General features: G+C 40.9%; 1 protein-coding gene across 5 annotated transcripts; it reads left to right on the top strand.

The window, feature by feature from the left end:
* The first annotated feature begins 576 nt into the window (after nt 1–576).
* LOC100031528 (transmembrane protease serine 4-like) lies at nt 577–23,557 on the top strand. Of its 5 annotated transcripts, none has more exons than XM_007494720.3 (12): nt 578–869; nt 3,503–3,596; nt 6,783–6,944; nt 8,051–8,180; nt 10,286–10,396; nt 12,743–12,783; nt 14,389–14,548; nt 15,742–15,911; nt 18,172–18,270; nt 18,752–18,894; nt 21,747–21,896; nt 23,004–23,557. In XM_007494720.3, the coding sequence occupies exons 3-12, from the start codon at nt 6,929–6,931 to the stop codon at nt 23,007–23,009; spliced, it is 1,026 nt and encodes a 341-aa protein (XP_007494782.2). In that variant the 5' UTR covers nt 578–869; nt 3,503–3,596; nt 6,783–6,928; the 3' UTR covers nt 23,010–23,557. The 5 variants fall into 5 exon arrangements, 4 of the variants coding, with proteins under 4 accessions (XP_007494782.2, XP_056650302.1, XP_007494781.2 ...); XM_007494717.3 differs by lacking the exon at nt 3,503–3,596 and adding an exon at nt 1,681–1,784 and having other exon boundaries at nt 580–869; XR_008911293.1 differs by lacking the exons at nt 3,503–3,596; nt 23,004–23,557 and adding an exon at nt 1,681–1,784 and having other exon boundaries at nt 577–869; nt 18,092–18,270; nt 18,756–18,894.

Below are 23,557 nucleotides of genomic sequence, written 5' to 3'. Positions count from 1 at the left end.
GCTAGAAAATTCTTCCTTCAGGGCAATTAAGAAAAGACTAGCATCTAAAGGGCAGTAGAAACACAAGGTGCAGATTTTTAACTTAAGGTGAGAAAAGGGCATCTTTCCAAGAGTGCTCAATGATCTGGTCTGAGAATGTCCATCTAGTCAAAATAGGAAGCCTTATTTTTTTTCATTTTGCTGCTGGAAAAAATGAAAAGAGGGCTGTCAGTAAATATGGCACCCTGGGATGGCAGGGACTGGTATTCTGAGCCCAAGAGAAAAAGTAGGATGGATAGTGGGCTCCCTTAATATGAAGGGACAGTCTAATCTTTCCCCAAAATCCTACCCAGCCTCTCCTTTCCTAATGAATCAGTTTAAAAATTTCCCCCACATTCCCTTCTGGCCTAGCCCTGGCAGGGTTGATGCCAGCAGGGTCAAGTGTTTCATTTTCTGCCCTATTATAACAGCTGGGATCCATTGACCTCTGACACAGGGGGCACAAGAGGAAACAAAGAAGGATGTTAAGCCATTGTCAAGGTTACAGCTATCATTGACATTATGACACATTATCCTCATGCCTCAGCCCTTTGGTTACAGGATGCTTAGCTGTGGAGTACAAAGGCACAGAATGTTGTCAACAAAGTAGGATAAGCTCAGGTTAGACTGTCTAGGTGTGAAACTCAAGGAAAAGACCTTCTAGGTGCCCCTAGAACATGTTGACTTTCACTGGAAGACAAGGGAGCCTCATCTAAGACATCTCAGACCTCAGACTAGAGGCAGAGGAAAGGGGCACTGGACTTTGGGTTAACAGAAAAAAAATTCATTCACATCTCTAGTGGAACAATCCCACATAGAAACTAATCTTCTGAATGGGCCATCAGACTCAGGTAGGGAAGAGATGATAGGGAATTTCCACCTTGACAGTACAGGAAGGATTGGGTCCAGGTTGTTAAAGTTCACAAAGCAATTTCCCACCAATTCTTGGGAATAGACCATGTTCTTACGTGAAGACAGGGATTCTCCTTGAAGACCATTTCTGAGGGGATACAGGGAAGAAAATAACTCCTAAGTGCCTCTGGCTTTCCCTTTTCAACCATTCAGTGCTTATTTCTATGGTGTCTTCCCCATTAGGAACCACTAGGATGTGAGATCCTTGAGAGAAGGGACTGTTTCTTTTTATCCTTACTAATTAACAAATTCTTATTGAGATGAAAATGATGATTTGATGATATTGATGTTGTAGATGATGATGATGATGATGATGACTGATGATTATAAAGTAGAATCTGGAGTCTAAGGTTTTGAGTTCAAATGCTAGCTTTGTTACTAAGTACCAGTGTGACCTTGAACAAATCTGTTTCTGGATCTGTTTCCTCACTATAAAACAAAGAAGTTGAGCTGGAAAACTACTAAGGTCTTTTTCAACTTTGAATTTATGACCTTATGATCAGAGATCTCCTTGAAATGATAAAAGGGAAACTGATGCCCCCAAAGTACTCAGCTGAAAATGACTTTCCAACTGCCAAAGTTAGGTTACAGCTTCAGCCCCACAGAGTAAGGGATCATGGAAGCCTGGAAGAGGTGAAGTCCACACATTCCAGACTAACAGAATGGCACTGCCACTTGCCAAGGTTTTGAACTGGGAGAATAGGGAGTTAGAGGCTGCTCTACCTCCCATATCCTGGGTTCTTCTTGCAGATATCTCATCAGTGCCCTAATGCCATTCTCAAAGAAGGAGCTGTTGCAATTTTTCTTCACTTTTATGCTGTTTCTCCTGACCTTCCATTGTGGAATCCTACTGAGTGAGTATCAGCTCTCCTCCTTCCCTAAGTCTCTCCTTTCTATTTTCCCAACTCCATGAAAGCCCCACATTCTCACTGCCTTCTGAATGAGAGGAGGGAGGATTCAGATCACAACTTGGAAGAGCTTCACAGCCTGTCTTCTGCCTTCTAACTACAAGATCTCTGATCCCCCTTCATACTGTCAGCTCAGACTTCCTTCTCAAGAAGGAAGAGGTACTTCAGAAAAGGGATAGGGAAGGGAACCTGAGACCCCTGATCAAGTTTCAATTTGTTGATATGCATAAAGATTTGCATAAGCCTATGCTATCATGCACCTTTCTCTTGCTTTGAGGGCCATTAAGAAACTCTCCTCCAGTGAAGGAGTTCATTATACCTATATTTGGCCCCCAGAATCTCTAAAGAAAGAGAAAAGTTAATTCCACAAACCTTTGCTTATCATTTGGACAGAGGCTCCCAGAGGCCTGTCCACTCCACCTTCCCTTAAGAGACTGATTGAACTCCAGGATCAACTTCCTCTCCACTCTCAGATGCCACCCAAAGTCAAAGAATGGATCTGTGACTGGTGACACTATCTCTACCTCCCTTCTACTTCCACTCTTTCCCTTCACCCTGGACCTAACTCCAAGGGTCTTTTTCAATTAAATATCATTCAATTCTCTACCTCCTTCCCCCCACAGTTAATATCAACATGCAATAATGTTAATAATCCTTCTCCTTCACCTTTAATATTCAATAATATTAATGAGGATAGCTAACATTTATAGTGTTGACAAGGCAAGTAGTGTAATCTTCATCTATTTTTTTAAGTGAAGAAATCAGACCTAGAGAGATCACAGTTGATCAATCAAAAAACATTTATTAAGCACTGGGCATTAGGGTAAACTCTGGAAAGATAAAGAAAGGATAAAGACAGTCCCTGCTCTCAAGGAGTTCATGGTCTCATAAGAGACATAATAGAATTGGAACAACCACCTAATCCAACCCATACCCACAAAAACATGTTTCACTCATGGTTACCCGATAAACTGTGTTGCCAAAGGGTACACAGCAAGCTAGAAACAGTCTATAATTTCTAACTCCCAGACCAGAGTTTCTTTGATCTCCCTCTTGCCCCTCACATAATAAGATTATAGATTTAAAAAAGGAAAATCTAAAATTTAGAGGTCATCTAACCCCTTAGTTTTACATATTGGGAAAGTGAGACCCATAATGGAGAAATAACATTCTCAAAGGCACAAAGATAATAAGGAACTGAGCCAGAATTTCCACATGGTGGAATCCCCCAATTCCCAATTCATTGCTCTATTACTATGCCACCAATACCTATAACTACCTCCTAGAGTTGTGAAGAATCAAATAATAATAATAATGTATATAAAGCATTTTGTGAACTTAAAAGACTATATAAATTTGGAATATTATTAACTTTCTCTTCTCTAAATTCCTTTGGTGCTTATAGATTTTCCCACACACAGTTCCCAAAGCTAAATTTGATTAGTGTCTACCTTTTTTTGATTATTCTTTGTTTTCACATAGATTATAAAGCTCTTGAGGACAGGACCCATTTTTTATATTTCTTATAATCTCCCAAATGTCTAGCATAGTGCTGTGGATAGTGATACTCAGTGACTAAATAACAAATTTTGTATAACATTGAATAATATTGGCTTAAAAAGAGAGCATCTAAATCCACCTAAATCTGAATTGCCTTTGCTTAGTTCCATGACATCAAACAGTGGTTTTAAATGAGGACCAGGGAGACAGTTCAAGTCACCATAACCCTACTGGATTTTTAATCTGGTCTCTCTTGAGGTAAGTCAAATGCAAGAAAGTTTGGGATACATATAGATTGTCCAACCAAAATCTATTTCATTTGAAAGCTAAATGTACTAACCCAGACCTAGGAACCTCTTTTTTTATGTATATGTGCACAAATATATTTTAATAAGTTGATGAGTACATGACATCAGTTCATAATGAATCCATTAGTCTGGAATACATGTAAGATAGGATGAAGAAACAAGTCATCAGGGATAGAAAATTGTTTTGGCGAGATAGCAGACTCAAGCTTTCAAACCCTAGGAACCTCTTGTGAGTACTTCCTGGGTCATGGGTCTTTGGGGTATAGATTCAGGCTTGAGAAGTCATAACCCTTAGCCTTTGTAAAAGGCTGGCTTTCAAAGACCTCACAGTCAATCATGTGGCAAGTCAGAAACTCTCTTTCCACTACTCCTTCAAGAAAAGGCATCCTAGAATAGTGGAAAGAATCTTGATTATGTCCCAGGAAACCCTGGTGCTAGACATGGCTATCCTGCAAACTACTCTATGAACTTCAGCATCTCTTTATCACTCAATGGTTGCAGTTTCCTCATATGAAGAATAGAAGAACTGAGTGAGAAAGATGTTGTCAGTTAAGCGACACAATGGATAAGACACATGCCTTGAGTCAGGAAGAGACCTGAATCAAATCTTGTCTCAGACATTTACTAGCTGATGACCCTGAACAACTCGACTACTTAACCTCTGTCTGCTTAGCTTCCTCATCAGGAAAATGGGGGTGGTACCTCCCACTTGTTGTAAGGATCAAATTAGATAATATTTTTAAAATATTATGAGTTCTAGCTAGTGTTATACAGATAAGCTAGAGCAACTGTGGGTTATCACCAGTAAAGCTCAGACCTTTGATCTGACACCATTTGATTAGACTACTGACCAAACGTCAATGAAGACGTCCTACCAGATCTCAGAATCCCCAGACCAAGTTTGACTCTTTTCATTAGTATCACTCATTCATTTTGCTTAGTGCCCATACTGGGAGCATTTGTATATAGACACCTGAAACCATGGATTTTATTGTTGGCTCCTTTCTTAGACTTGATGAATTTCTGCTAAGCTATTTCTATTCTTCCTACATTGTTGCTGTGTTCTCTATGGGATTTTGCTTAGTGGATATGCCAGACAATTTTTTCCTGCCTCCTTCCTTTCAAAGTGTCAAAGCCTTTTTTATTAGAATTAAAAAACCTCCAGAAAGTACTGTCTTACCAGGCCTAGTTTTCCATACTCTTGTCACCAGGTGGGAACCTATCATTTCCAACCTTTTATGATATAGTCTAGAAATGAAATCACTTCCCTTAAATGGTCCTCATTTTCCTCATCTGTAAAAGAAAGATGCTAAACTAGATGATTTCTCTCTTTTTTAAAAAATAGAATTTATTTCCAAATATCTTAACCCCTCCCTCCCCTCCTTGCATCATAGAAGGCATCATTCAGCAAACAGATAAATATAGATCATATTTTTCATGTTTCCATTTTTCAGTTCATTCTCTGGAGGTGGCATTCAGAAATTATTCTTTAAATATTAAATCTGTAGCTGTATATAACATTCTCTTGATTCTAGTCATTTCTCTGTTCATTATCCCATGTAGTTCATTTCAAGTTTTTTTTTATTAGCCTGCTCACTGTTTCTTATGGTGTAATAGCATTCTATCACAATCATATAACAATCTATTTAGCTGTTCCTCCATTCATGGACATTCCCTCACAATTTCTAGTTCTTTGCTACCACAAAGAGAGCTGCTAAAAATATTTTGGAACATAGAGTTTCTTTTGCTTTTGTCCTGATCTCCTAGGGGTAGAGATAGAGCAATGTTATTGCTGGGTCTAAGAGTATACACAATTTTATGACTCTCTGGGTGTAATTCCAAATTGTCCTCCAAAATTGTTGGATCAGCTCACAGTCCCACAAACAATGTATTAAGGCTTTTTTTCCCCTACATCCCCTCCATTTTGTCCTTTTGTCATGTTAACCAATCTGATTGGTACGAGAAAACTCAAAATTGTTTTAATTTGCATTTCACTAATCAATAATGATTTAGAGGACTTTTTCATATACCTAGATGTGACTTTGATTTTTTTCATTTGAAAATTGTCTGTTCATTTCTTTTGACCATTTGTCATTTGGGAGATGGCTCTTATTTTTATAAATTTGATGTTCTCCAAATATTTTAGCTATGAAAGCTCTAAGAGGCTGTCTAAAAAAATATTTTTCTGAATTGTCTGCTTTCCTTCTCATCTTGCCAACATTTGTTTTATTTGTTCAAAACCTTTTTAATTTAATGTACTCGAAATTATCCATTTTATATCTCACAATGCTCTCCATCTCTTCTTTACTCATAAATTCCTGTTCCCCATTCTTCTAATTTACCCATGATAATTCCTTTTATGTCTAGATCATGTATCTATGATACTTATCTTATGCTTTCCAGTGGTCCTAATAACATTTACCAAATAGTAATTTCTTATCCCAAAATCCTGGATCTATGCTTTTGTCAAATACATGGTTCCTATTGTCTTTTACTATTGTTTGTTGTTTGTTTGCCCTGTTCCATTGATCTACTTTTTCTATTTCTTAGCCAGTACCAAATAGTTTTGATAGTTATTGCCTTAAAATACAGCTTAAAATCTGGTAATGCTGGACCTCCTTCCTTTACATTTTCTTATAAATTATTTTGATATTCTTGAATTTTTGTTCTTCCAAAAGAATTTTGTTAATATTTTTTCTAGCTCAATAAAATAATTTTTGGTTTTTTTATTGGAATGGCATTGAATAAGTAGATTATTTTAGGTAGGATAATTATATTGGCTCTGTCCATCCATGAACAATTAATATTTCCCCTATTGTTTAGATCTTAATTGATTTGTGTAAAAAAAGTATTTTATAATTATGTTCATGTAGTTCCAATGTTTGTTTTGGCAATATATATACTCCAAGATATTTTATTCTATGATTAACTCATCTAAGTAAACTAGATGATTTCTAACTGACATTCTGTCAGAGAAAACTTTGGTTTCCCACCCCCTCCTCCACAAAGGATCAAATACTTCATTGTATTGGATTATTGCTTCAAATCTTATGATAAGGGGAGCCTAGGAAAAAAAAAAAGATAAACTCTGCTAGCTACTAACCCAATCTTCCTGATGCCAACCTTGTATTTCCAGGCTTCCTTATCCTGAGCAGGCACTATTTCTTCTGTTCAACCAGCTACCAGATCATCAAAAAGAGTAAAGTGTGTGACAAGCAAAAGAATTGTATCTTTGGAGAAGATGAGAAGCATTGTGTGGAGAGTATCTCCAATTATGAAAACATGCCCCTGGTAGGAGGTGAGTGTCCAGTAGGTGGTCAGAACAAGAATTAGTTACTAATCTTGAAGCCAAGGACATTAAGGGATGAGTGAAGTAGGCATAATGAAAAGTTGAATTAAGTCAGGGAACATACTTTAGTGACCTTTGGGATTGGTCCAATGAACACTCTTTCAGGAGTTAGACTTTAAGGATATTGGAACCAAAATAAATGGGTTCAAACTTTGGTTCCACCACAATTTCTAGCTACATTACCCTAGGCAAGTCACAGCCTCCCTAAATGATACCTGCAAAAAGTTATTATCTTTTTTGAACCTCAAAAGCACAATTAAAATATGAGTAGCTGGTATTGTTCTTATTATCTGACCTTTGGGTGTTCCCATTTGCTCTAGGAGCCTACCGATCTACTAAGGGTAAAGGCAGGTAGGTGGCCCAGTGAAGAGAGCACTGGGCTTGAAATCAGCAAGACTCATTTTCCTAAATTCAAATCTGGCCTCAGATACTACCTAACTGTATGATTCTGGGCAAATCACTTGACCACTCTCAACTTTCTAGTTGTTTGACCCTGGGTAAGTGACCTTTTCACTTAAGTTCAATTGCCTAACCCTAATTGCTCTTCTGCCTTGGAACTGATAAGTGGTTTCAAATTGAAGACAGAAAATAAGGGGGGGGGGGTTAAAATTTTAAGTGTTGTATAAATGTCAGTCAGTTAACAAGCATTTATTAAGCACTCACTGTGTGTCAGGCACTATACTAAGTGCAAGAAATAGAAAGAAAGGGGGAACAGTCCCTTCTCTCAAGAAGCCCATCATCTAATTGGGCAGAAAACAAACAGAGGAGATGGAAGTTCATTTCAAAGGGACAGTGTGGTGACAGAGACTAAGACAAGAGGCTAAACTGGGAAAGATCTCTTCCAGACCCGAGATTGCAGAATCCATCCCTTCACTAATGTTCTCCTCAACTTGCTTCTCTCCCATACCCCTAAGCTGCACTCTTTGATTCCTTCCCAGAAGACATGAGGTGAAGCTAGTCTCAGAGTATCTTGGGGTATTAGCAGAGAGAAGTACAGGTAAGTCCAGGAGGGTGACTTACTTCTCACAACCTGACCCAAGTCTCTCCCTTCCTAGTCCGGCTCTCCAAGGACAGGTCCACTCTACAGGTGATACACAGAGAGACACAACTCTGGTTCTCAGTCTGTTTTGACAACTTCCTAGAAGCCTGGGCTGAAATTGCCTGCTCTGAGATGGGCTATAACAGGTACTTTTTGTCTCCTTTATTTCTTCTCTCTTCATCTTCTGCACCTCTTTGACCCCTTGCATGCCTCCCCTTTTCCCCTCTATCTCCCTTTCTTGCCTTTCTCCTCCTTACTGGCAACCAAAGCCCTTTGGAGTCAAATAACCCTTTCAATGGGCTTTAGTTTTATTGGGATGTTTTAGTCCTATCTAACCCTTCCAGATCTGCTCAGAGTATTTCAAACTGGCTGCAAAATCCTGAGTTATGGACTTTGTAGTGGATCAAATATTGGCCTGGCCATCTGCAGTCTTGACACCTGAGAGACTCCCAGTTCTAACACTAACTAGCAAAGTGGCCTTGGCAAAAACCATCACACTTTTATGGCATTCCTCTGTGTCTTCATTTGAAAACTGGGGATATTGGACTAGATGACCTCTAAGGCCCTTTCCACTTCCCCTCTCTAGGTCTTGGTTCTCTAGTTGATAAAATGAAAGGAATTAGACTTAGGGGTTCCTTCTGTCTCTAATACTCAATAATTCTATTTTTCTAATACAATGCATCTACTTGGAATTGATAAACATGTGGGCATCTCTGTTCATTTCCAATGTGGGATAACTTTCCCAGTTTTTCCACAGTGTTAAGATGCTAGGCAAAATGGCCAGGAGATCTGATCTCCTTATTCCTGATTTCTCCTATTTAATACAAAATGCAAAAAAAAATTATATATATTTCCCTTGAAATTCTCCAAGCACATGTTCCAGGAGCCTCTGAAGAGGAAAAGCATTTCTTGCTTTACCCACCTTGTATTTACAGAATCATATGGGCAATTAGGTGGCCAATGGATAGAGCAGTGGGCTTAGAATTAGGAAGACATCTTTCTGAGTTCATATCTAGCCTCAGATACTTCCTAGTTTTGTGACCTTGGGCAAGTCATTTAACCCAATTTGCCTCAGTTGCTCATCTATAAAATGAACTGGAAAAGGATATGGTAAAGCATTTCAGTATCTGTGCCAAGAAAATTTCAAATGGGGTCACAAGAGTAGGACACAACAGACAATGACTCATCAACAACAAGGATTTAGAACTGTAGGGAAATTTTAGAGGCTAATGTAGTCCTACATTCTTGTTTCAGAAATGAGAAAAATGAGGCCCAGAAGAGTTAATCAAACTATCCAAAGTCACACTTATACTAAATATTTGAAACCAGATTCCCTGATTCTAAATCCCATGCACTTTCTACCATACCATAATGCATTCATACAGAGTCCTTGAAATTTCTGGCAATTCCCACTAAAGTGATTGAGAATTCTCCCTAAAGCCTTAAAACCTACTCCCTTCCCACACCACCACATCCTTCTTCTAGCCTACCTTTTTTTAGCAGAACAAGAATGTAGTAAGCATTTAATGTGTGCCAAATACTCAAGCCTGAGAGCAAAAAGAACAGCAAAAAAAAAAAATTCCTACCCTCAGGGAACTTACATTCTAATGAAATAAACAGATGAACTTCCTCCATCACCTGGGTCTCTTTACTGCTTTCTTCCCCAGTAAAGCAAAGACACTGCTAGGGAATACAGAGAGGGAGAGAGGACCTGGATGCAGCTGGAAATGGAAATGGAATTGGAATTGAAAGGTGGGGAAAGGCATTATAAAGATAAACAAATCCTAAGCATGTGATAGATGGAATAGGATGTTCCTTGAGAAAACCATCCCCAGCACTTCAAGATGAATAAACGTTTACTGAGGGCCAGCTAGGTGCTAGGCGCTGTCCAAGGTACAAAACATTAGTTAGAGTTATTGTTTTTGATCCAAAAACCCCATGCCCCAACCCCACTCTCAACTTTGGCTGCATTTTAACCAGAGTAGAATGCAATACCTGAGGCCATTACCTCCATCCACTCCTTCCCAAGGAACAGAGGCAGTGGCCAGAATATGACTGTACTAAATCCATACCAGAATGAAGATCCAGAGACAGCACCATCCTCACACTCACAGCACACCCCAAACACCACCTATTCCTCTCCCATATTCTACATCATTCAGAACCTACATATACCAACTGGAGGACATAGAACTAGATACCCATTATCACTCTCTAAGCTCCTACTCAGTTAATAACTGGCATTTTCCAGGACCGGCACGAATCCAGTTTTCCAAGCTGTGAAGATTGGCCCAAAGCAGCAGTTTCCTGTCAGTCATATCATAGCCATAGACCAGGAGCTTCAAGTGTGGGATTTCTCAAGGTAAGTGAGAAGCATCTTCAAGCCTTCAAAGTCAAGCAGTGGACACTAATGGTAGGAGCTATTGTACAGCTTAATGAAGAGAAATTTAATCTAGATATCAGGAAGATCTGGCTGGATCAACCAAATTACTCAACCCTGGGAGGTGGGAGGCTGTGGAACCATGTTACTAAGATTTTTTTTAAATGACATCAACTCATCCACTTAAACTGGGTAATGTGCTGTTTTGCCTGAAGGTAGTTGGCCTTCATTCATCAACTGAAAATTGCACATTTCCTAACTACCTCATGGTCCTTACTAAATTCCATAAATATTCTATTTTGCTTGTACAGTTCTAGTAATTTATTATCTTAGGCAGTCCTGCCCAGTAACCCAGACCCACAAATAGAGGCCTCTTCAGTATTCTAAGATCACAAAGAAAAAAGATTCTGAAACTTTGATCAGGCATCAATTACTAGAATCACAGAATCTTGGATTGGGAAAGGAAGCCAGAGACTTAATCAAAAATCCCCACTCTACCATCCCAAATAAGAGGCCTTCCAGATATTCTTAGAGACTCCTAATGAGAAATAGCCCATCATCTTCCAAGGCAACCCATAGCTAGATAGCTCCAATTGCTAGAATTTTCTTAAATAGAGCCCAAATCTACTTCCCTCAATAGGAAAGCATATGCACATAGAACCATTCCAAGACAAGCAAAGATATATACAACAGTTCTGACCATGGCACAGGGATACACACCCCTATTCTCCCTGTCTCTGTCTTTCTCTCCTTATTCCTCCCAACCCTATCTGTCTATCTCTCTTCTCTCTCTTTATCCTCTGTCCTCCATATTTCTATGCCTCTGTGTCTTCTCTTCTTCTTTCCATCCTGCTAGCTCTCTCTGTCTCTCCATCACTTCTTCTTTCTGTCTTTGTCTCTCTCTTTCCTATCTCTGTCTCCTTCTCTTCCTCCTTCTCTCCCTCTCTCACTGTCTCTACCTCTCTCTGTTTCTCTCTAACTTCTCATTCTTCCTTCCCTCTATGTCTCTGTCTCTCCTTTCTGTATCTCTCCCTGTTTCTTTCTGTCTCCCTCTCTGCTTATCCTTCTCTCCTCTTCTTTCTCATTCTCTCCCTCCATCTCTGTCTCTATCTCATACACATCATACATACTCACTCACACTGACTTGTGCTTAACAGAATTGAGTCTTGTTGCTGTCTCTGTTTTTTAGTTCTTATTGTTATTCAGTGATGAATGGGTTGTATATATGCCTCTCTCCTCTCCTAGGATCAAATTTTAAAGAAGCAAAAGATGATAGTAATCTAGTCATTCACACTAAATACCATTTTTAAATGCATATGTAGGGACAGCTAGGTGACTCAGTGGATAAAACTCCAGGCCTGGAGAAAGAAGAGGTCATGGGTTCAAATTTCACCTCAAGATACTTGCTAGCTTGACTATGGGAAAATAATTTTGCCCCAGTTGCCTAGCCTTTAGTGTTCTTCTGTCTTGGAACCAATACTTACTAATGATTCTAAGACTCACAATAGTTTAAAAAGATGTATATGTTCACCTTCCCTTTGACAACTTAGGGAGCATCCTATGGTTCTGCTTATCTAGGTTCTGCCTTCCTCCTACTTACTAACAGGAGTTTGATTGGAATATTATGAGAGTGATTTCTTATAGGAATAGGCTCGCCAAAAACTGAGTTCAAAGTATTTTAGGATTGATTGTACTTTAGAGCTTATAAACTTCAGGTAGCATCCTCTACATATAAGGAAATTAGTCCCAAGGAGGTTAAATGGAATTCTTCCAAGTAAAGTTATGATGAAGAGAGTTTAAATCCATTCTGCAGCATGGTATAAGAGAGAGAACTCATTGGTTCAGTTTGGTATCAGCACACCTGGGTTTCAATTCTGGTTCTTTTGTTATTACCTGTGAGATCTTACACAAGTCACTTAACTTTGTCTTTACTCAATTTTCAAATGAGGATGTTGGATTTAATGGCTCCTAAGATCCTTCCTTGTGCTAAATCCATGCCCAGAAGGCAAAACTAAGTAAAAACTGCAGAAAGGCAGGTATATTTTAGCTCATGCTAAGTAAACAATTTATAACACCCATCCAAGAGTGGAAGGGAGCTATCTTGGAAAGAAGTGAGTTTATCCATCACTGGAAGTTTGTAGGTAAAACCTGAAGAACTTTTCACTGGAGATGGCACAGTCATGTATTAGCATCTGGGATCACTTCCAATATTAAGATCCTCTCAAGGTCTGAAGGGACTAAATCTAAGAGAGCCTGGAAACCTTGGCCTCTACATCTGGCCTGGCAAGGCATAAAGCCAAATCCCACCCATGTATTTCTCTTTTCCAGGCCCTGCCTCTCAATGGCCCTGGTTGCCCTTCACTGTACTGGTGAGTATGGTCACCTCTCTTTAAGAGGTCAGAAGAAGAAAAAGTTAAGTCATGACTTCCCAAAGGAGAAGTGAGAATATTCCATTTTTTCCATTCTCAGTTCTCCCACAATTCTAACGTGGTTTCTTTGGGATTGGGGATTTGCCAGGCAAAGTTTCTCTGCATGCTTCATGCTAAGTACTCCAGTAAGTACTCCACATCCCACATTCAGGAAAGGCTGGTGAGGAGCTTTGGAGGCTGAGGAGGGCACAGTGAGGCTCACAGGCCAGCAGCACAGACACATCTTCTTTGCTCCTGTCAACTTTCAGTTACTCAGGGTTAGATGCAAATTCAAGTTTGACCAGCATTTAAGCCTTAATTAAATGCCTGCTATGTGCAAGGTGCCTGGGATAGATACAAAGACAAAAAATGACCTTCTCTCCCTGCCCTTGAAGAAATTATTCCACTGGATTATCCACATTCCTTTCATGGAGTTATTTTAAATACTCACTATATGAACATAGTGCCTGGCACATAGTAGAATCTATAGAAATGTTAATGATGATGATGGTGATAATGATGCTGATGCTGATGATGTTAGACACCACAAATGGAGTATAAGACATATTCCAGGCCCTCCAGGTCTTATAAGGTATTTGAGGAAATAGGATAGATAAAGCTAGACTTTTTTTCAATACAAGGCAGCATATGCTAAGTGGCTAGTGGAGTGGGTGGTTCAGGGCTACAGAAGAAGGCAAGGTAACTGCTGAAGAACTAGGAGAACTCTAGAGGGACTGGAACTTGAATTGGTCCTTCAAGGATGAGCAAGACTTGTAAGTAACCTAAAGGTTGGAAGCCATTTCCACCTCTTGGAACACCCAAGAGCAAAGCTAAGAGAGGATGAGGAGAATGGTGACTAGAACATTTGGCCAGAGCAAGGGAGAAAAGTGGAGACAGATGCTGAAGAGCTTTGAATGCCAGGTGAAGGAGTTTGGAAGTTCATCCATAGATAGTAGGGAGCACTGGAACTCTTTAATGGAGAATTGAAGAGCCAGGGAACAATATGTATTTTAGGACTCGGAAGCTAGCCAGGGAATTAGGGTGAGTTAGAGGAAGAAGATGTGGAGAGACGAGTTTGGAGCTTAGTGAAATAACTTCAGGGTGCAGTGATGAACTCCTGAACTTGGAACCAGAGTAGTAATTGTAGGAATGGAAGAGAAAGGACAAATGGTAGACTCATGATGAAGGACAGCTCTAGAGACACTAGCAACTGACTAGCTATTGGAGAAGAGGAAGAATGGGGACCAAGAAGGAGCATGTATTCATATTGAGAAGCAGTAAGAGCTAAGTCCTGTCTATAACAGGGTGTAGGTTTTCCACTCATCAGCACATCTGTGGTATAATGAAAAGTGTTGAATTTGGAATCACAGACATGGATTTGGTCACTTCATCTCAATAGGTCTTCCCTTCCTCAACTGTACAATGGGGGAAAGAGGGGGTGTAGGTTGGGGTGGGAAGAGGATTCACTAGGATGATCTCTCAGGTCCTTTCTACCTCCAGATTGATGATGCCATGTTCTATCCTTCTTCTCCCTTTCTCCTCTGGACCTTCACTGAGTGGATACAGACTGTGGAGGGAGCCTGTATAGTTCCCGGGTGGTGGGCGGGCATGAAAGTTCTGTGAAGAGCTGGCCCTGGCAGGTCAGCATTCAGTACAAGAAGAGTCATATCTGTGGTGGCTCCATCCTTGACCACTACTGGATCCTAACTGCTTCCCACTGCTTCAGGTAAGGCCCCATCTCTTCCAAAATGCAGGGCTCCTTGCTCTTCAGTTAGGGTTCTGCCTTCCCTCTCTGTCCTCCTATATCTAGTAATCTTATTGTCAAGGAAGGATCATCTCCTCAGAATAACAAACCAACTCACTCAGATCTATTCAGTTTGACCCAGTGTTTGTGAAATATTTACTGTGGGCAGGAATGTTCTAAACATTTCAAGGAGAGGAGATGAAATCTTAGATAAGACCTAGTCCTTGCCCTCATGAAACTTCCAATCTAGTAGCAGAATGTGACTCAGACACAAATAACTTTGATGTGAAGTGACATCACCACATCATTGCCCTGCTTAAAACTTCCTGTGACACCTTCAGGCCCTGAATATTCTTGAGGTCCCTTATAGGCCAGGACTGTGCATATTCCAGGTTTCCTTCAATATATTAGTGACAAAACATCTGAGGAATTAAGGAGGATGTGCCACAGAGTGGGGATTCTGGATATGGGTTAATTCTCACAGGGCTTTTTCCTGCCTTTCCCATGCTACTATTCTACCCTGATTTATCTTGTACTTATTTGTGCACATTTTATTCAAATACACACACACACACACACACACACACACACACACACACACACACACACAGAGTTAGCTCCTTGAAGATAGGCACTGAGTCTAATGTACATTTCCCATACCACTAAACCAAGGCTACTTCACACAGAAGGTGCCCAATAAATGTACAATGAATTAAGCAGATGCTCCATATCTAGCACCAGCACCATTCCTAATCTCAGGGAAGACCAAGCTCCTTTGGATAAAAATCAGCTTCTCCCATCAGGACAAAGTTTATGGCAGGGTAACCCACTCCCTTCCTAGAACTAGATAGTTGGTTTATCTTGCCTGAGGCAAGTGGCACCCTCTGATGCTGCTAAAAAAGCTGCCTGGGGATAGGAGGAGAAAGAACTAGGGAGAAGCTGACCTGGGATGAAGCCACCATTTTCCCATCTGGAGGCTTTCTATTTTCTGACCAGTTAACTAGGTGCTAGATCAGAGAGTTACAGATTCTTGGGACAAAGTTCTGCTCACCCTGCCAAGGACTTACAATGATGCTCCCACTCTTGCTACACTTGTGCCCACTTTCCCTCCTCCCAGGTACCCATCCTGAGGCAGAGTCAGAATTCCCCTGACTCCTGCTCTTTCCTTTTCTCAGAATGTCTTCTGTCGTGTCCCTCTGGAAAGTAAAGGTTGGCATTCACTACCTGTATGCCAGAACCCCATACTTGGACCTGGACAAAATCTTTATTGTCAAGCGCAACATTTTTAACTCCCTAAGTAATGACTTGGCCCTGATCAAGCTGAAAAGGCCTCTTGTTATGTCAGGTAAGACCCAGAACCTAAGAAATGGGCTTAGAGAAAAGAGAGTCACCAAGTAGAAGGCACAGTATGCCTAATCCAAATTCAGCTCAACTCAAGGTACTTCAGTCACAGATCCTGGAGCTTAAAAAAAAAACCTCAAGACACCATCTGGTCTAGCCTCCTGCCTTCAGACAGCTAAAGTATTAGCCCTGTTTTACAAAAGAGCCAACTGAGGCCTGAAGTGCATGAGTGACTCCCACAAGTGCCAAAGGTCTCAGTTCCCTACTGGAGGATCCCAGGGTTGCTGTTCCCATTAGCAGATGCAGCCCTGAAAAATTCAATCCTAAGAATCCCAGAATTTGAGGTTGCTTATTCTGTGGGTAGATCTCTGTTCATCAGGTTCAGAACTCCTCCTTCCTCATTCAGGATGCCTGCAATGTCTCTGGTCCCACCTAACTGATCTGCATCTCAGTTGATGTGGAAGGAAAAACCTCAAATTATTTCCCTGGAACAGGAAGATCGTTGTACAAAAAGCATGGCAAATGGGAACTTCGACCCCAGACTAGCTCCTCTGAGGGACTTTAGTGAACCTTGGGATGGTTCCTAGAGATAAAAAGGGGGGACTGAAACTTTTCTTTTCAATCCAGAAAGATTTAAACCTTCACTGGGTTCAGGGACTGGCAGTTATCCCAGCAGAACAACAGCACAAGCTAAAATTTCATAGAGCGCTGTAAGGTTTACAGATCACTTTACACATATTGGCTCATTTTAACCTCACAATAACCCTGGGAACAGGTGCTCTTATTATCCCCATTTTACAGAGGAGGAAACTGAAGCAGATAGAGATTGATGCTTTGCCCAAGTTCTTATTTCAGTTCAGTCATTTCAGGCCTGTCCTACTCTTGTTGATCCTTTATATGGTTTTCCTGGCAAAGAATCAAGAGTGGTTGCCATGTCCTTCAACAGCTCATTGAACAGATAAGAAAACTGAAACCAAAAGGATTAAGTGACTTGCCCAGGATTACAGAGCTTGGAAGTGTCTAAGAACAGATTTGAACTCAGGTCCTCCTGACTCCAGGGTCAGTCCAAACTTTGTGGCCTTGAGCAAATCACTTCATTTCTTTGATTCTCAGCCTCAGTTTCCACTAAGTGACATAGCAAATAGGGTGCCAGTCTTGAAATTGGGGCGATCTGAGTTCAAGTTCTACCTCTGACTCTTCTGAGGCTAAAGCAACCTCTGGGATTTACTGTCATAGTCTCAATCTGCATTAGTGTTCTGAAGTTCCTATACCAGGAGTTTTTTATGCTGATGAAACAGCAAATGCTTTGAAGATTAATGCGTCATTCTTATACAATGAGGGGATTGAACTCAGATGAAATTAAAAGACCCTGCCATCTACTGAACCTATAACCCTGTGCTCTCAATTTTTCTTTTTCTTTTTCTTTCTGTGTTTCTCTCTTTTTTTGCCAAATAGGGATTACTACCAGTCCCTTAGTCCAGTGAAGGATTGAACTTTCCCAGGGCAAAGTTAAAAGCCTTCCTCAATCCCTCTGATTTTTTTTTCTGAAGGCCTGGTTTTCATGAGGACATAACTTCCCCCACTATCATCATTGTCTAAAGCCATTTTATTAAGGGACCTCTTCTAGTTGGGACTAACACTAAAGAGCTACAAGTAAGCCTGCTGGGAGCCCACAGTCTAAGGGAGAAGTGTCAGACCCAGCCACTCCCCAGGATGCAGAATTAGAATAAAATGGAGCTGGAAAATATTTAACAAAATAAATAAAAATACAATAAAATATAGATGTTCATATGTGGTTTTCTAAGATAATATATGGCCCACAGGGCCTCATAGCTGGATTAGTAGCCTCTGTTTCTATTTGAATTTGACACCAGTCAGAGAAAACTAAAAAAGGCTAAAGCCTTGAAAGTTTGCTTTCTGAGCACTTGCTGGTGGCAAAGGCCTGTGCTGGACACTGGAGGTCCTATTGAAGTATAAGTCTCAGTCCTGCCCTCAAGGAGCTTGCCATTTTATTGCATATATGCAAGGGCCATAGAAGCATGACCTGAATCAACGCACAGCCCTGGGTCCCATCTCCCTCTTCTCCACTAATTTCAGTAGAAGTCACTGTGGTGAGTAGCAAGTTAACTACCCCCTACTCTCTCTCTGATTTGTCTTCTCTTTCTCTCTCTCCCCTTCCTCAAGTTTCCTTCTGTCTTACTCTTTGCCTTACTCTTTCCATCTCTGCCTCACTCTGTCCTTTGCTTCTTGTCTCTTCCCTGCAGACAGAGTCAGCCCCATCTGTCTGCCATTCTTTGATGAGGATCTGGCTCCAAGTACTTCACTCTGGATTGTGGGCTGGGGTTTCAAAAATGAGAAAGAAGGTGATTGCTTGGGCCCTCCTATCAGCAGGACTCTCATAAGTTCTAGAACTAGAGGCAGCTCATCTCCACAAACTGCTTTTATGGACACCTCTAGAGTGGGGAATGGGGTGGGGAGGGTCACCAAGCCCAAAGAGACTTGCAAACCTTTGCAGGAAGAACCCAGCTAGTCCACTATGGGGTGTGTATAGCCTTATAAATATCAAGAGGGAGGAAGACAACACAGAGACCTCCTTAACAGGGAGGGATATAAAAAACTGAAGTGGGTGACCAAAGGAAGCTATGATCTCTTCTATAAAGATTTCATTGGGGAAATGGCAATCCTGACTAAAATGTAGAAGCATGGCTAAGATGATTTCATAGGATCCCCAGTATCCCAAGAAATTTGGACTGAAAAAAACAAAATTCCCCCTCTCCCCAAGACAATAGGTGATCAGTGGGTGGAAATTTGAAGATTAAAATGTCTGTGTTTGCTACTCCCCAGAAAGGTTTTCTGCAGTCCTGCAGCAAGCAAAAGTCCAACTCATTGACAGAAACAAGTGCAACGAGAATGATGCATATTTTGGGGCAGTTTCTGGAAGTATGCTATGTGCTGGTAGTCCTGATGGCTTCCTTGATACATGCCAGGTGGGGTGCTTAAGGAAGTGCTACATTTCCTGGAAAACTCCAGTGTTCTAAAACACAGTAGAAAATATCTTAGACATAAATGAGAAAGAGATTTAAATTCTTAACTCCAGTACATGTGCATGAGGCCAGGTAAATCCAAGATCAGGTTTGATATCTTGGATGCAGCATGTTACAATGGAAAAAAAAATGCCAGTTTTGGAATCAGAAGATCTAGGTTCCAGGGGGCAGTTTGGTGGCTCAGTGGATTGAGAGCCAGGCCTAGAGATGAGAGGTCCTGGGTTCAAATCTTGCCTCAGACACCTCCTGGGCAATTCACCTAATCCCCATTACCTAACCCTTACTACTTTTCTGCCTTCAAACCAATTTGCAGTATTGATTCTAAGACAAAAGGTAAGGGTTGTTTTTTTTTTAAAGATGATCTGAATTCCAATGCAGGCTGTGTCATACACTATCTATGCTACTTTCAGCAACTCACTTAAATTCTTTGGTCCTTGGTTTCCCAATCTGTAAAATGAGAAGTTTAACTCAATTAAACAGACCTCTGAGGACCTCTAAGGTCTGATCCATAGTCCTAAAATCAAAACACAAAAGCATCAGAAACTAGACATCACAGTGAGAGCAAAGACAAGGTAAAGGATGGTTGCAGTAGAGGAAAGTGTTAAAGCACAGGACATTGTAGACAAAGAGATCAATTACAGATCTCAGATTCTTAGAGTTTCCAAGTGGTACCCAAGTGTTTTATGTAACTATCAAGTGAATGGCGATTCAGTGTCACTGAGATGATTGAATGAATGAATGAATGAATGAGCAAATGGCTATGTGCTAAGTACTACAGATAAAAAAGAGAAGAGCAAGGCAGTCCTTTTTCTCAAGAACCTCACATCTAATAGTGAGAGACAAAAGTTATAGATTTCAGCTACAAGTCAGGTGGGAAGGACTCATGGTCCTTAGAAGCCAAGTAGATGGCATTACATATTCTTTAGTGATATTTCCATTAAAAAGCTAAATGGGGGGGGGGGAACAGCTGGGTATCTCAGTGGTTTGAGAGATAGGCCTAGAGACAGAAAGTCCTAGGTTCAAATCTGGCCTCAGACACTTTCCAGCTGTGTGATCCTGAGCAAGTCACTTGACCCCCATTGCCTAGACCTTACCACTCTTCTGCCTTATAACCAATACACAGCATTGATTCCAAGATGGAAGGTAAGGGTTTTAGAGAAAAAGCTTTATCTGTTTCTGCTGTTGTATCATTTGACAATGCCAAAGACTTTGGTGGTGATAAATGTCATAATATTTGAGCAGGTTGATGAAAATGGAGGATAAAGGGTATTAAGGTGCCAAACAATTGTTACTATTATTGACATAATTTTGTTATTAGAATGGTAGTCATTTAGACAAAGAGATGGATGACAAGACTTAGAGTAAAAATAAAAATTTTGAGCCAGGCACCAAAACCATTGAGGAAGGAGGGAAAGTGTCCTAGAAACTGGTCCTAGAAATTGGCCCTACTATATAGGGATGGCTATAAACATCAGAAGAGTGGGATTTGATGAGTGATGGAGGCCAAGCTAGAGACTGGAAAATATAGTAGGAAACAAGGAAAATGTTGATATCTCTTGGCTCTGAGGGTAATGAAAGAGTGACCAGCTTTGGAGATAATATAGGATTTCATGCAGGTAGTTTGAGGGGTTGGGAGGTGACTTTATTAATCCAAGATACACACAAATGATGTCCCTCAAGTGCCTTTAACAATGCCTAGAGCAGAGCAGTAACTTGCATACTATGAGAGTTTAATTAATGCTTATCAAATTGGCATTGTGTACTCTGAGTGGTGAAAATCATAAATTCTGGGGAAGTTAGGAGGAGAGTGTCATAGAGTGTAACACAATGTTAAGAGTTGGAAGGGACTTTATTGATCATCTCATTCAGTCTCCTTATTTCATAGATGAGATAGCTGAGGCTGAGAGAGGCAAACTCCTATGAAATTATTTACCCAAAGTCACACAACTTGATAAATGGGAGAGCCAAGATTTAAATCTTGATCTTCTAAATCCCAGGACTAGTCAATCCTCTGTCCACTGACCACACCATGGCCACTTTTCTTCCATCCTGCTTACTACTCAGGGAAGGTTTCATAGAGTTGATGTTGGGGGAAGGGGAGGGGCAGGACTTGATCTCCGGAGGATGGGGAAAGGATTAGCATAAACAGAACAGGAATAGGGGATTCTGGGTTAGAAAAGGAACAGGTATAAAAGCACTCTCTGTGGTACTTCTTGTGATTTAGGGAACACAATTTTGACACAACTGGCTAGAGTGTACTTTATGACTGCAGAGCAATTGGAATGACTGGACCATGTAGGCAGGGATCCAGTCTCTGAACCTCATGGCTAGTAGAGAAAGTTGGAGCTCTTCAATGAGACTTCAAGAGAATATATCATGCCTTAATTATGGAAATGCATTAATGCAACCCATCTTATCTTCCTGGAATTCAGAAGTCATCTTCCAAAAAGTTGTTTGCCTAGCCTCAAGGAAGAAAGAGAGGCACCCAGTGAGAACTATAACCTAAGCCAAAAGAGTTCTAGCCTTTCCAGGCTCACTCTATGTTTTGAGATCCTTGGAGGACACTGGGGTTGACATTGGTGAGATAAGATTTTCCATGACACCTCTCCTGTCCCACAGATTCTCCAAGTCTCCCAGAGGATCCATTGCATGCCTATCAGCCAGCTGGTGGGGAGGGTGAGGAGGAAACTGGAGATAAAAGGCTTCTCAACAATGAATATGCTTGGTCAGGGAGTGGGGAAGACTTTCACATGCCCACACTTCCTGGAAGCTCACTCCATTCTGTTCTCTCCCAGGGTGACAGTGGTGGGCCCTTGATGTACTACAAGGAAAAGTGGCAAATAGTGGGCATAGTGAGCTGGGGCATTGGCTGTGGGAAGCCCAACTTCCCAGGTGTGTACACCCGTGTCAATTTCTTCCTCAACTGGATCTATAACATCCGGAAGGTAGGTATGCCTGACTCCACAATTCACTATCTTCTAAACCCTTTAACTTCTCTCAACTTAGGTCACTGTGAAACAAAGTCAGCCATATGAATAGACAGATTAGGTGGCTGACTATATGAATTCAAAATGTTCAGGAACCTTTCCATCTTAAAGCACCTAGTTTATGTCAAAGCTTCATTTCTCTAGCTTTGCCTGTGTTGAATACAACTCTCCCTTAATAATAGGTAACACAGTAATTGATTCTTGAATCTGAAAAGAGGTTTTGATTGAAGGGAAAGGGTATGAAAATAGTAAAGATAAGAGATGGAGAAGTAAGGAAAGAATTTCAAAGAATTATAAAATACCTGGAAGAGAGACCTTACATACTAACAACTAAAGCTATCCAATACAATCAACATTTATTAAGAACCTACTATGTGCCAGGCATTGTGTTAAATGCTAGGGATGTGATTAATTTTTGGTTCCTGCCTCAAAGAGCTTACAAATTTAATGGAAGGAGAGAACATACAAAAGGAGTGAGTCCGGAAAGAGGTGCAGTGGTGGTACCAGGGGGTCTCTTGCTCTATGGATTTGAAAGTGAGAGGAGAAGCAAGTACATAGTAAAAAGAGCTAAAAACATCCAGCTTCTCCCTTCCATAAAGAAAGGCATTGGGAGGAGTTTAGTACTCCATTCTCTAGCCCTCCAATCAGAGGGGAAAGAAGGCTAAGAGGGTGATATCAGTCAAGCTAATAGCATATTAATTAAATAAGAGGAAATAAGCTTAATTTGAGAGAGGCATCTTATTTTCCTGGAGGTGAAACCAGGTGCATCACCAAATATCCCAGTCTTCGATAAATCCCAGAATGTGTATTCCAGAGTACAATGACCTACTTTGGGGAGTGGTGGGTTCCTTCTCACTCAGGCCTTTGAGAAAAGGTTGAAAGGCTGCTTACTAAATACCTGACAAAGAGAATTTATATTCAGGAAGAGGTAGGAAAAGATGGCCTCTTAAATACTTTCCAACCATGAGACCCTGAGTGGCTTTGAAACTTCCCAAGAATTCTTAGGGGAAACCCTGATGTCCTCTGTACTCATCTCTCTCTCTCTCTCTTTCCTTCCCTCACCAGAAATGAAGTTTCCTGCTGCTGTGAAGATGCCATTGGAAGCTGTTTTGCTCACCCCTCTTCCCTAATCCTTTCCTCACTACAGGCTCCAGAACTTAGATATTTATAAGAGTTCCTACCCTGAGCAGGATCTCATTTCTCAAAGACTGCTTCCTTCAAAGATTTTGAGACTTTCCTGATACACCTGAGGAGCCCAGGTTCAAATGCCAAGCTCTAAGGAAGGAAATCCATAGCCACCATCTCAACCACCAACTCCCAGTCCCCTCTCCTAGAGGAGAGATACTCCTCTGAACCTAGAAGCCTTCTGAGCCTCTGATTTCCAGAGTACTTTACTCTCTCAGTATGGGCACAGGGTTGAATGACTGTTCCCTCTTTTGGACTCCCATCATCCCTGAAAAGGGTAGGAGGGGAGAAAAGAGGACCAAGGCAGTTAGGACATCACCTGTTCTGACATCCCAGGGCAGATGAGAACATACATACTTACCTGCTGTGGGGCTTGTGAATACCACTACCATCTTCACTGCTTTTGCCAGAAAATACAGTGCCTTTGGGATGCA

The sequence above is a fragment of the Monodelphis domestica genome, chromosome 4, assembly GCF_027887165.1.
Source record: "Monodelphis domestica isolate mMonDom1 chromosome 4, mMonDom1.pri, whole genome shotgun sequence".
Taxonomy (NCBI): domain Eukaryota; kingdom Metazoa; phylum Chordata; class Mammalia; order Didelphimorphia; family Didelphidae; genus Monodelphis; species Monodelphis domestica.
Note: the sequence above shows the minus strand (reverse complement) of the source record. Positions and strands in the feature narration are given on the sequence as shown.

Coding starts and splice junctions, on each gene's coding strand:
- LOC100031528 (XM_007494717.3), top strand. CDS start 1,700: ATGCCATTCTCAAAGAAGGAGCTGTTGCAATTTTTCTTCACTTTTATG. Junction 6,945..8,050: donor AAACATGCCCCTGGTAGGAG/GTGAGTGTCCAG, acceptor CTCCCTTCCTAG/TCCGGCTCTCCAAGGACAGG. Junction 14,549..15,741: donor ACTGCTTCCCACTGCTTCAG/GTAAGGCCCCAT, acceptor TCCTTTTCTCAG/AATGTCTTCTGTCGTGTCCC.